General features: G+C 44.9%; 1 protein-coding gene across 1 annotated transcript; it reads right to left on the reverse strand.

The window, feature by feature from the left end:
* Nucleotides 1-338: 338 nt before the first annotated feature.
* Nucleotides 339-1274, reverse strand: LOC141134008 (olfactory receptor 5I1-like). Its single transcript, XM_073623601.1, has one exon. It carries the CDS (start codon nt 1272-1274, stop codon nt 339-341), a length of 936 nt encoding a protein of 311 aa, XP_073479702.1.
* Nucleotides 1275-12872: the final 11598 nt, after the last annotated feature.

Here is a 12872-nt window from a genome sequence, read left to right on the forward strand (position 1 = left end):
CACCACCATGCCACAACAGCATGCAATGCTGCTGCATGGCTTCATTCACCTGAATGGGTCACTTTTGGCAGGGGGATAGTGCCTGCTGAACATGACAGGGAATATAATTCTTGATGCAACCACAAAGCAAAGCATCATAGCTGCAGCATGTGTGCAATCCTGGCAGCTACCTCTGCAGCTAAAGGGGAAGCAGTTGGGTGTTGGAAAAACACAGCTCAACTTAGTGATTTTACCACCCCCCACCCTCACGTATCAATGAGCCCTTAGACTGGGGTGCCTTGAGACTAAGAATATTTTTAAAAGGTGCCGTGACTTAAAAAAGGTTGAGAAACGTTGATTTAAATAATTTTGCCACATACTTTTTTAATAGCTTTCAGTACCTCTTTGTTCCTTAAGCTGTACACAAGAGGGTTAAGCATAGGAACAAGAGCAACATACAGCAGAGATATGACCTTATCTTTTTCCATTGAGTCCTCAGACTGAGGTTTCATATATAAAATAAGAACTGTGAAGCAATATATTATGACAACAGTGATGTGTGAGGAGCAGCTGGAGAAGGTCTTCAGTCTACCAAATGTTGTGTGGATCTTCATGATGGTAGATATAATATACCCATAGGATGTTAAAATCAGAGTAAAGGGCAGCATACCCCAGAAGACCCCTTCAGATGATATTATGGTCTCAAGGCTTGTAGTATCACTACAGGAGAGCTTCAGCATGGTCTTAAGATCACAGAAGAAGTGATTAACTTCATGGGAACTACAGAAATTCAGCATAGACACTAGCATGGAGCACATTAGTGAGTTCAGGGCCCCCAAGAGCCAGGAGATAACAATCAGTAGCATGCAGGTCCTCCTGTTCATGATGATAAAATAATGCAAGGCTTTGCAGATAGCCACATAGCGATCATAAGCCATGGCGGTCAAGAGGAGAAAATAGGTATCAATACAAAGGGCAAATACAGACATCTGGATAAAACATCCATGGAAGGATATAAAGGTGTCTCCTGATAATGTAATGCTCAGCAGCTTAGGCAGGATGGAAGAGACATACATAATATCTAGCACAGACAAATTACACAGGAAAAAGTACATAGGCTTGTGTAGTTGGGACACCAGACCCACCAGTATAATGATAATGAGGTTGCCAAGGACTGATACAAGATAGATTATTAACACAACAAGGAATACAACAGCCTTTAGCGGAGTATATTTTGTAAATGCCAAGATGAAGAAATCTTCCTTAAATGTGTTGTTTTTTAAATTCTCCCCCATATTACTTCCTAAAATAAAATATATTTTCAGCGCAAAAAAAAATTAGCACAGTCACCTTTTCCATCTATGCACAGTAACCTTCTCAGTACGTTAAACACATTCTAATAATACATTTCTTTACTTGTAAAATAGTCAAATGGAACAATTAGTAGAATACTCATTGTAGCACCCTCTACCTTTAGTACTACTAGAGTAGTGGGTGTTTGTGTATACTGCCAGTGCAGGTAAATTTAGGCTGTGAGCTATGCCTGTTTGTTTTTGATCTTGGGCAGGGGAGTGGTTTAGTGTGACATGTGCCTCTGGAAAAGAGGCAGGGCAGAGTGCTGGAGTGACCAGGCGTGTATTTGGGAGCCCTGACCAATCCCCAACTAGGATTGGCAGGGGGCAGGCCTCCCATATATATACCCATGGTCAGCCTGTTGTGAGAGGAGTTGTAGGGTGGAAGAACTGAATGATGGAGTGTTAGACTGTCGTAGTCTGAGGGAACCCCCCTTTCTGGGGGGGGGGGGTGAACTCAGGTCTGGAGCTCGGGAGCTGGGAGGGAGCCTATCTTTACATGGTCATTGAGAGGTGTCCTGGAACAGGAGCAGGAGGAGGACAGTTGGGAGCACTGCCAGGCAAGTCATTCAGGAGGGATCCATGCTGGGGTCGGTGAGTGAGAAGTACAGTGAGGAGCTCTGGAAGAGACATTACAAGATTTGAATGTGGAGCCAGAGGAAGAGACTGGTGTTGTTTTGGAGTCAAGTCGTTGCAGCCACAAGGGTTGGCAGGATTTGCATCGGACATGCTGGGAGCAGTAGTCCACCAAGAATCAGTTAGCACAATTATCTTCTTCATCTAAAATGGTTGCTACTAGGAAAATGTTAGGACTTATTCAGAGTGAGGCCTAGCCATGTGCTAATGGTGACAGGAATCTGGAACTGGACAGTAAGGAAACCAAATTATCTCAAGTAGTGTGCTGGAGGAGATGTGAAGTGGCAGAGACTGTCAGTTTAGATTCAACTACATTTATTTCCATTACTAAAGATTCATCATTTGGGCATCCCAAGTCCCTTTTCCCAATCCAAGTTTAATCCCCTAAAAAAACAACAAAAACAAGCAAGAGACTGTTCATTGACTGGAAAAGTGTGCCTAAAATGGATGACTGACCAGCAGGGTGATGTGTGGATGCTGAAACATGCAGTGCATATGACTATACAAGCGAAGACTGTACAAAAAGCAAACTTTTGGCCTTGGTTTAGCATATCATATTTTGTGAAAAAAAAAACAACCTGCAGACCTTTTGCATCAGTTTGACCAAAGCACACCTTCAATTAACATAAATGTTAATGTATATTAAAATACACAAATCTGATTTTTAAAATGGCAGATTCTTGAAAGAAAAAAAAAATTGCCATCAAGCCCTAGTGGCCTAATGGACAAGGAACTGCCTTCTCATAGTTGCCAACATTGAAAAAAAAATATGTGGGACACTTTTTTGGCTGTAGGCGGAGCCGATCAATAATTAGGGGGCAGGGCATTCGTTTGTAGGTGTGGTCTAGCAAAAAATAATAATTGCGGCGCGCGGAAAATGGGCGTGGCTTACGGAAAAGTGGGCGTGGCTTTCACGGAAAGTGGGCGTGATTTGCATGGAAAGTGGGTGTGGCTTGCATGAAAGTGGACGTGGCTTAAATTGGCGTGGCTCAAGAGGGTGTGGTTAGAGTCTGAGATGAATGAGGGATGGAGAGGGAGAGGGAAAGGGGGAGAGGGAGAGGGGGAGAGAGGAATGACGGGACAGCCCCAGATCCTACACAACAATAGAAATATGTGTATTCTAGAAAGTTTAACAATCAGCAGATAAAGATACTCCAAACACCTGGTGTTAACGCTTCAATCATCCTGGCACCATGGTTGTTATGGTGTCAGGATGATTGAAGCGCATTATTTCTATTATTACATTGTAAAATAAAATTAAATCATTCAACTCACCATAATGCCGAATCAGTGGGATCCCTGAGCGTGTCACTAGCCACGTCGCCTGCCACCAGCAGAGTCTGTCCTTGCATCAGGTGTCCCCGGCAGAGTCTGTCCTTGCATCAGGTGCCCCCGGCAGAGTCTGTCCTTGCATCAGGTGCCCCCGCCAGAGTCTGTCCTTGCATCAGGTGCCCCCACCAGTGCAGCCCCCCCAGTTAGTGCAGCCTCCCCCCTCAGTGCAGCCCCCCCTCAGTTACTGCAGCCCCCCCTCAGTGCAGCCCCCCTCAATTAGTGCAGCCCCCCCTCAGTTAGTGCAGCCCCCCCTCAGTTAGTGCAGCCCCCCCTCAGTTAATGCAGCCCCCCTCAGTTAGTGCACCCCCCCACTCAGTGCAGCCCCCCCTCAGTGCAGCCCCCCTCAGTTAGTGCAGCCTCCCCCCCTCAGTGCAGCCCCCCTCAGTTAGTGCAGTCCCCCCCTCAGTTAGTGCAGCCCCCCTCAGTGCAGCCTCCCCTCAGTTAGCGCAGCCCCCCTCAGTGCAGCCCCCCCTCAGTTAGTGCAGCCCCCCCTCAGTGCAGCCCCCCTCAGTTAGTGCAGCCCCCCCCTCAGTGCAGAACCCCTCAGTTAGTGCAGCCCCCCCCTCAGTGCAGCCCCCCCTCAGTTATTGCAGCCCCCCCCTCAGTGCAGCCCCCCCTCAGTTAGTGCAGCCTCCCCCCCTCAATGCAGCCCGGCCCCCGCTCAGTGGAGGAGCGGCCGGTGTTCTGCCGAGAAAGTTCCCCTCGGCAATGGCGGACCCCCTGTACTGCGCAGGCGCAGCACTTGCGCAGTACGGGGCTGGGGAACTTTCAGGAAGACACGGCGCCGGCGCCGTGTCTTCTGCTCGCTTCAGTGGAGAGGGGAGGGGCCGTGCAGCCAAAGAAGCCGCTTCATTGGCTGCACGGATCGAGCCCCCTTTCCCTCTCCACTCAACACTAGAGGCAGATAGAGCGGCTGCGCCGGCCGTCATTTTGCTGGAGCCCGCTGCTCCAAAAAAACAAAAAAAAAACAACATTCCCGATTTTCCTTATGGAAAATCCCAATTCGGGACACTCTCCAATCGGGACGAGGGTCCCAAAATCGGGATTGTCCCGGGAAAATCGGGACTGTTGGCAACTATGCCTTCTTAAGCCAGGGATTGTGGGTTTAAGTCCTATCTGGGGTACTTGATAAATTGCTTGTCTTTTTAAAGTGTAAATTCACCTTTTCAGAAAAAATAAAAAGGTGAACTAGCACCGAACACTCTCCTCACCCCCCCCTGGTCCCCACTGCACTTACCCATCAGATGTCAGTACCAATGCAGCCAGTGTAGCACTCTGGGGACTTGAAATCCTCGCTTTTGTCCCATTTTTATTCAGGGCTTCGGGGATCGATCAAAGTGATTCTGGCTGGTTAGCACATCAGAGCATCTACAGCTTTTATTAAAAAAAAGGTAGTTATATCATGAAGGTCCCTTTTCAGCTACTTTTCATTATATAGTGACAGCTGTCTCCTGATTATTTTCCTACATTGCCAACCTTTCATACTGTATGTGCTCTTAATGTAGATTGTAAGCAGCATTTGCCAACACACATAATTGATCAGGCACAATCCACTGTAGTTCCTTTTAGGAAGCCAGTACAGAGCAAGAATGTACAGACGCTAGTGTACATGCATACCGTGCCTTGAAAAAGTATTCATACCCCTTGACATTTTGTCATGTTACAACCAAAAACGTAAATGTATTTTATGTGATAGACCAACACAAAGTGGCACATAATTGTGAAGTGGAAGGAAAATGATAAATGGTTTTCAAAATTTTTTATGCCCCGTACACACGGTCGGACTTTGTTCGGACATTCCAAAAACAAAATCCTAGGATTTTTTCTGACGGATGTTGGCTCAAACTTGTTTTGCGTACACACGGTCGCACAAAGTTGTCGGAATTTCCGGTCGCCAAGAACGCGGTGACGTCAAGCACGTACGACGAGACTAGAAAAGGCCAGTTCAGAACCAAGCGCGGCACCCTTTGGGCTCCTTTTGCTAATCTCGTGTTAGTAAAAGTTTGGTGAGAGACGATTCGCGCTTTTTCAGACTCGTGGCTTTCAGATCGTTTTCTGCCGTTCAGTTTGTGCTTGTGGGTTTGTATCTGCTCTTCAGTGCCTGCAAGCAAGTTCCTGATGATTTCAGGAACTTTCTCAGGATGACGGACCCCGTATTTCACCATCTGCTGGCTTCGCTGTCCCCCTATATCAACATGCAGGATACCTGCATGAGGCAAGCCGTCTGCAGGACTTGAAGTTCTCGACAGGCATCTCCCCCCAGGCTCTGGGGATCATTATCCCAGAGGCCTGTTCTGCCATCATCCAGGTCCTGCAGAAGGAGTATATGAAGGTAATATTTTTATCCTTTAATATCACATTTTATTGTATTTAATGTTTGCTAATATCTTGTATTTCTTTCCTCATTCCCTAAGTACCATGATTGTAATATGCTGTGAATGTCCCCTTTGTTCTCATGTATGCTGGTTTTTTAGGTATTTATTTTTTAAGAGTCCTTCATACATATCTGCCTTCAATAACCTCCCCAACATGCTCTCCTGCCCCTATATTCACCTCATGTAGTCACTTAACAATGTATTTTATCAGCTCCATAGTAGTGCTTTACCCCAAACACCCCCTAAAATGTTTCGAAATTTGATTTGTGCTTTAAATTCAGGCAGAGTGCCAGAGGCTTTTTTTTTGTAGTGTCCCAAAATAATTTTTCTAAACCATCCCTCCCCCAACTGCTAAGTCAGCTGATACCAATTCTCTATCCTCAATCATCTATCTGCTGACTTTGCCAAACCCATACACACTATACCCATCTCTTTACTGGTCAGATTTATGGATGAATTCCCCAAAGCATGTAGTGCAAGGGCCTGCCTGTATACTTTCCAATGGTACTGTTTAAAGTTTTTGTATTCTATTATTATCTTATCCTCAAATGTGTACCGTGTGTATTTATATCTTTGTATTAGGACACTTCTTACCTGTCCAGTGGGCTGCCAATAGTGTAACTAAGGAGGGGCTGTTACAATACCCTGTATTTAGGCATTCATCTCTCAATGAAGTGAAGAGGGTTACCTGTCCACGATCCCCCCCCCCTCCCCTATAATGTTAGAAATGGCCCACGAGAGGGGGGAGGTTGAATATGATAGGTGTACCTTATACTTTGGTGTTAATTTCCCCTTAATAAATGCTATCTGGAGGTTAGCCAAGAATGTTTGTGTCTAATCTGCTTGCCATGTTTATGCGTAAAAATAGTAAATTATTTTTGTTTTCCTCAACAGTTTCCTTCCACGCCACAGGAATGGCAGACTGTGGCCTCCCACTTTGCCCAGCGGTGGGACTTTCCTAACTGCGGAGGGGAAATTGATGGGAAACGCGTCCACATCGTCTCACCACCCAACTCGGGGTCGTTCTATTTCAACTATAAGGGGTTCAATAGTATTGTGATGTTGGCGGTGGTGTCGGCTAATTACAACTTCTTGTATGTGGACGTGGGGAAGAATGGCTGGATGTCCGATGGTGGAGTCATCGCCCAGACGGAGTTCTACAGGCGTCTCCAGAATGGCAGCTTGGACTTGCCACCTCCAGAGGACAATGTGGAAGGACTCCCATTCGTCTTCTTTGCGGATGAAGCATTTGCGCTGGGGGACCATCTTATGCGGCCATTCCCGATGAGGACCCTCACCCCGGAACAGAGGGTTTTTAATTACCGGCTGGCCAGAGCCAGAAGAGTGGTGGAGAACACATTTGGAATCCTGGCCAGCCGGTTCCGCCTATTTCTGACACCCATCCATATGGCGGAGTATAAACTTAATCATCTAATCCTAGCGTGCTGTGTTCTCCATAACTTTTTACGCCAACATTCTGCCAACTATGCTGGCTCAGTTGGGCCTGAGGCCGGAAATCTACATGATACAACCCTGACGGCGCTTGAAAGTGGCCGTCCTGGCTTGCCCTCCCTGAGTGCCCGTGATGTCCGGTTAAGATACCTTGAGTTCTTTGCGGGTAGGGGGGCCATCAATATGTCAGACAATTTGTGAAGCATTTATCAAATAAAAAAACAAATTTAATCTTTGGTGACATTTACTGCTTGTGTTTGTTTTAGCTGACCCTGACAGCAATGTGTGGAGTCCTGAAAATGGCGTGATTGTGTAACCTTATACAAAGCACCGTTGGCTGTTATTTACTAAAGGTGTATACACTTTTTATACTACAAGTGCTCTTGAAACTGCACTGAAAATGCTCTTGTAGTGCAAAAAGGATTTGCCCTTAGGAAATAACCACCATTTTCTCAGAAAACAGCAATTACATCACCACAAAAGTGTTGTAGCGTTGAGACAATAATCCACACATTCTTGATTAACAAACTTTTTAATACCTGCACAATCACATGTGCATTTAGAAACGGTTTTTAAAACAAACCAACATGTTTGTTGTATAACAATTTTTGGGGTGGCATTATCAAAAATAGAAATGTCCATTTACGATAAAACAGGCCTGTGTAAAACCAACAAGAAACACAAAAAACTTGAACTTACAAAGTTCACATATGGTAAAACTTGAAGGCAATATCAGACATGAGTATTTAGGAACTGTGTTTGATATTGCGTTCAGATGGGGTGAAGTCACCCCTTGAAAAGCCAAATTTGGAAGATGCACACCAATTTACAAATGTCAACATGTGCTAGCTGCCATCACGGGGGATCAAGGGACGTGTTTTGGTTGAGCAACCCCTTCCTCACCATTACTTTATTATTGAGGAATGGGTTGCACCCCCAAAACGCGTCCATTGATCTCCCGTGATGGCAGATAGCACATGTTGGCACACTGTGTGCATCCTCCAAATTTGGCATTTCGAAACATCGCTAAAAAATTTAAAAGATTGTACCACACAAAAAAAGATTTTGTGGGGTTTTAAATTTGCCCCAAAACATCAATGATGTTATTATTTTTTTTGAATCACATCATTGATTTTTTTCTTGATGTTTTCCAATTCTAAATTACACCCCATTATCTCCCCGATCAGGATCTGGGCACTTTGTGATGTGAAAGGATCTCGATCCATAACCTCACGATCACCTAAAAAGAGGGAAACCAAACAAAAACATGTATCAAAAATCTGCCGCCATCCATCTCTTACCTGAGCCTGTGGTCGCAGACACTCACCTGTTGTGGTGCCAATTTCCACCACATCTTCTTCCTCCTCCTGCTCCACTTGTGTTGGGGGTATTTCACCTTCTTCCAGAGGTGGGGGGTCTCTGGTCTCCTCGGATGAGGGGTGTCCTCCGAGTCTTTTCTCCCCTATGTAAAACAAAAATGGTATTTTTAGCACACAGATATTTGATGGCAGAACTATAAATAGGAAACATTGCTTGGAAGTGGGGTACAATTGTCAATTTTAGCAGAGTTCCAAGATGTCGCTTTTTTAGTGTCCTTTGTCAAGCTGCAATACTTTACCTGTTTTGTACAAGCTTCACAGATGGAGACCCCCCCTATAATATACACTGGAGCACCTGTGTGGCCCCCTAATAAAAATGGTGTTCTTGTGTCCCACACTAGTGCTCCAGTGTCCAGATGTGAAAACAGCTGCTGAGTGTCCTCTCCTTACACAGAATCTAGTTTGCATTTCATTCTAGTAACAAAGCCATCTACACAACCAAATATTTTGCATCCAAGTAGGCCCTAAAAAATGTAGGAAAATGCATATGGCCTAAACAATGGTGTTTTAGAGGCCAAAAAAAAAATTTTTGATATGAACGAATAATGGGCCCATGAACATTAAAATTGACATTTTAAACTGTATAACAATTAAGAAAAGCATATGGAGCAGCACGAATGTAATAAAGACAAAAAGAATAGGAACACAGCACAACTACTTACTTTTTTGCAGCACTCTCCGGATCTTTCGGAACTGCTCGGGCTCTCTTAATTTCAGGTCTGACCACCGTTTCCTGAGCTGATCTTTCGATCGACGTACCCCGAAATTCCTGTGCAGACTTTTGACCACTTTCGCAATGATCTTGGCCTTTCTGATATTGGGGTTGGGGTAAGGCCCATACTTCCCGTCATAGTCGGCCTTCTTCAGGATGTCCACCATCTCCAACATCTCCCCAAAGGACATATTTGTGGCCTTAAATCTTCTCCTTCTGGATCGGGACGTATCCGGATCCAGGCTTTCCTCCTCCTTCTCCTTGTTCCTGTAATTAGCACGCACCTGCTGTGACTCCGCCATGTGCTCTTCACCCACTGTGCCGAACCAAAAGGGGTGGGGAATAGACTAGAAAGAACGTCAGGGGCGGGCAGAGTTACACGCATGCACAGTGTGTATAAAGCGTAACACACGTGCGTATTACGTACGATCTGTGAGCGGAGGAAGGAGCATTGGACGCGCCGATCGTAAGAACGAAGGTAAGTGATAAGGTTGGAAATAATGGGTTAGAGTTCTACTTAAGTAGATTTTCATTTCTCTACATTATGTGTGCGTGTCAGCATATGTTGCAAGACTAGCTTAAGTTTTTCCAGATGTGTAAGTCTAGCGTGATATATGTTGAAATTATACTGCTTGTTACCTTATATGGAAATTTGCTCAAACTGATGCTTGTGTAACCAAGCCTATAAAAAGCCCCAATAAAGAGCCGACAGGTCAGTAGACAGTACGGGACCTTTAAGGCTCGGATCTGATATACAGAAACTCTTGATTCTGTGTCTTACTTCTTTGATAGAGCTAAATTTGGCAAAGCAATATAAACTAGAGGCAATTCAGTTGAGAACTGCACTTAACATTTCTGGCGCCCGAAAATAGGGACACACCGATGATACTTCAAGAGGTGGATGAATGAGTACTGACGGAACAAAAGGACAGGCATTCCGGGAACCACAGATTGAAAACCTGGCCAGGTAAGAAAAAGCTTTATTTTTCTTATATTCTGTGCTCCCCTGATTTGTGCCTATCCGTTCTGTCAGTTACGGTTCTCCTGGTTTTAAAACACCAGCCTCTGTAGTGGTGAGTCTAGAATTACTGCATATTTTGGTTTATATTGCTGGAATTATTTGTTGTTTGTTGTCTTGTCTGTCTTGTTGAGAAAGTGAATGAGCCTTGTCAAGGATGGTATGAGTTAGAAGGGGATTGCCGAACTAAGCAACGGAATGCGCCCTTACCTCACTCACATGAGCTCGGGGGGTCTGATGCTTATGCTTAACCTCACATCTAACTCATAAACCATAGATGGGTTGAAAGTATAAGCCCTGTCTGCTCCATAAAGCAGGGATAAGAGTGTATGAGAGGGATCCCAGATACGGGGGGGAATAAGGTCTCCATAAGCCCGGAGATCTAGTCGGATACCTGGTCACTTAAAGGAATGCTTGTATATGTTGTAGTCGTCAGTCTGGTCATAATATTTGTCAGTTAGCTAGCATATAAAGTAATTCGATTTCAGAAATCTCATCCTGGAGAGGTTTTTAGTATTCTGGCACCCTAGGAGGAAGGCAACGAGGAACTAGTGTAGCTTTTTTAGTATTTTGTATTATACACTAAGTGTCCCACACGCTACCTAGGCACGGACTGTCAGAATGGGCCAGCAGAACACGAAACCCTGTCAGGGAATTGTGGCGCATTATACGGTGCCACAGATAATTAAAAACATCTATGGGAAAGATGAAGCGCGGGACTTAAAGGATGTCCTTCGTAAATTTAAGGTGAAAGGAGCAGCGGGTTTAAACCCGGATGTATGGAGTGAAATAAAAAGGGACAGACAAGGAGAGGTGTTAGAGAAGCAATGGATGCGTCAGGTTCAATGCTTAATTAAGGTCTCAAATAGAGCGAAAGAAGAGGGGTGGAAATATAATCCAGATTGTGATGGTTGGGATATGAAAGACAGAAGAGCAAAAAATGTTGAAATTTTAAATAATCTTAGTTCAACCATCCCACCCCCATACACTGACATAGAGCAAAATTCGACTAAGACAGGGTTATATCCTGTACTTGAGGGGAGAGGATGGGTTTGTCAGGTTTGTGGAACCCAGAACCCAGAATGGGCAATAGAATGTGTGCATTGTGGGGCACAAAAACCTCATTCAGAAACTGTAGCCCCCGTACGCACTGATACACACATTGTACAGGTAAATAATCCAGAATTTGGACAAGTAGCCCATCCACACGCCCCACCTACTATTACTCGTAGGATGCAAATAAGGACTTGGAAGCCTTGGTCAGCAGACACTCTTATGGCATTAATACAGAGCGCCCCAGACCCGGTAGCAAAGCCAGCTGCTTTCTGTAGATTTGTGACACAGTTAATGAATACACATGAAGCAACCTGGCAGGATGGGGAGGATTTATGCAGACATAAAATGACTCTGACACTGTTTAACCAGTTTATGACTGAAATAGGTCCGCACCGACCTGCAGACCGAGCTGACGGGGATGGCAATCTAGAGGCAGGACATGTCAGACACATAGAGTCAAGGGCCCCTTTTATTGTTAGATTAGAAGCTTTCTGTCAGGCAAAACAACAGGAGAGGGGGTCCATATCACCCATGAAACAAATGCCAGGACAGACTGTATCAGAATTTTACTTATCTATGGAAAGTATGATGGCAGATGAGGGATTGGATTTGGCTCTGCCAGTCACGATCTCAGCCTTCAATAGACAGTTTATGGAAGGATTAAATCCACAGATAAGTGAAAGACTGAAAGCCTGCACACCAGAGTGGAGGGCAATTAGAGATAGAGGGTCGTTGTTACAGAAGGCACAAGGCATAGAGGCGGACTTAGCAGAAACCAAAGGGAGGAAACATCATGCAATCAATGCGATTGTGGGTCCCCAAGAGCAAGGTAGAGGTTCCTCTCGCAAACCCCTTACCTGTTACTACTGTAACAAGATTGGTCACATAAGACGCCACTGCAGGAAAAGAATAAGGGATGAATGAGATGAAGGTGTTGATTCTCCAGTTAATCAGAGAAGAAACCAGCCCAGGGGCAATAACAATAATGGTGACATAAGGTGACAGGGAGATGATCCACGGGCATGACTCGCCCCGGTTTTAGAAAGATCCAAAACAAAGATGCTTAAGACCACTATAACGGTTGGTAATAAGAAAATTTCTTGTTTAGTTGACACAGGAGCTTCACGCTTGTTACTTTCTGATTCTGAACTACTTCCTGAGCAAGAATCACCTGACACTATATTGATAACTGGATATGATGGCATTTTAGCCGATGCCCCGCTGACAAAACCTCTAAAAGTTAAAATAGGGAACCACATGTTCCTTTCACGTTTTCTGGTATCTAGAGGAGCCCCCACTAATTTGCTAGGAGCTGACATTTTGCAGAAAATAGGAGCTAACATTACCTATCACCCAGATGGTACTGTCACCTTAGCTATAGGGGATAATCAAGAACACATGGAGATGTGTAACCTGATACAATACCTGGAGGAGGAATCGGAACTGTCCGGTCCATCTCCTCCAGATTTGGATCAGATCTTGTCATCCCTTCCGGAAGAACTATGGGAGAAACATCCAGCTGATGTTGGACTTTTGCCCATACCTCCGGTTACCCTACAGCTGATTCCAGGAGCAGTGCTT

Source organism: Aquarana catesbeiana, linkage group LG03, assembly GCF_042186555.1.
Source record: "Aquarana catesbeiana isolate 2022-GZ linkage group LG03, ASM4218655v1, whole genome shotgun sequence".
In the NCBI taxonomy this organism is placed as follows: domain Eukaryota; kingdom Metazoa; phylum Chordata; class Amphibia; order Anura; family Ranidae; genus Aquarana; species Aquarana catesbeiana.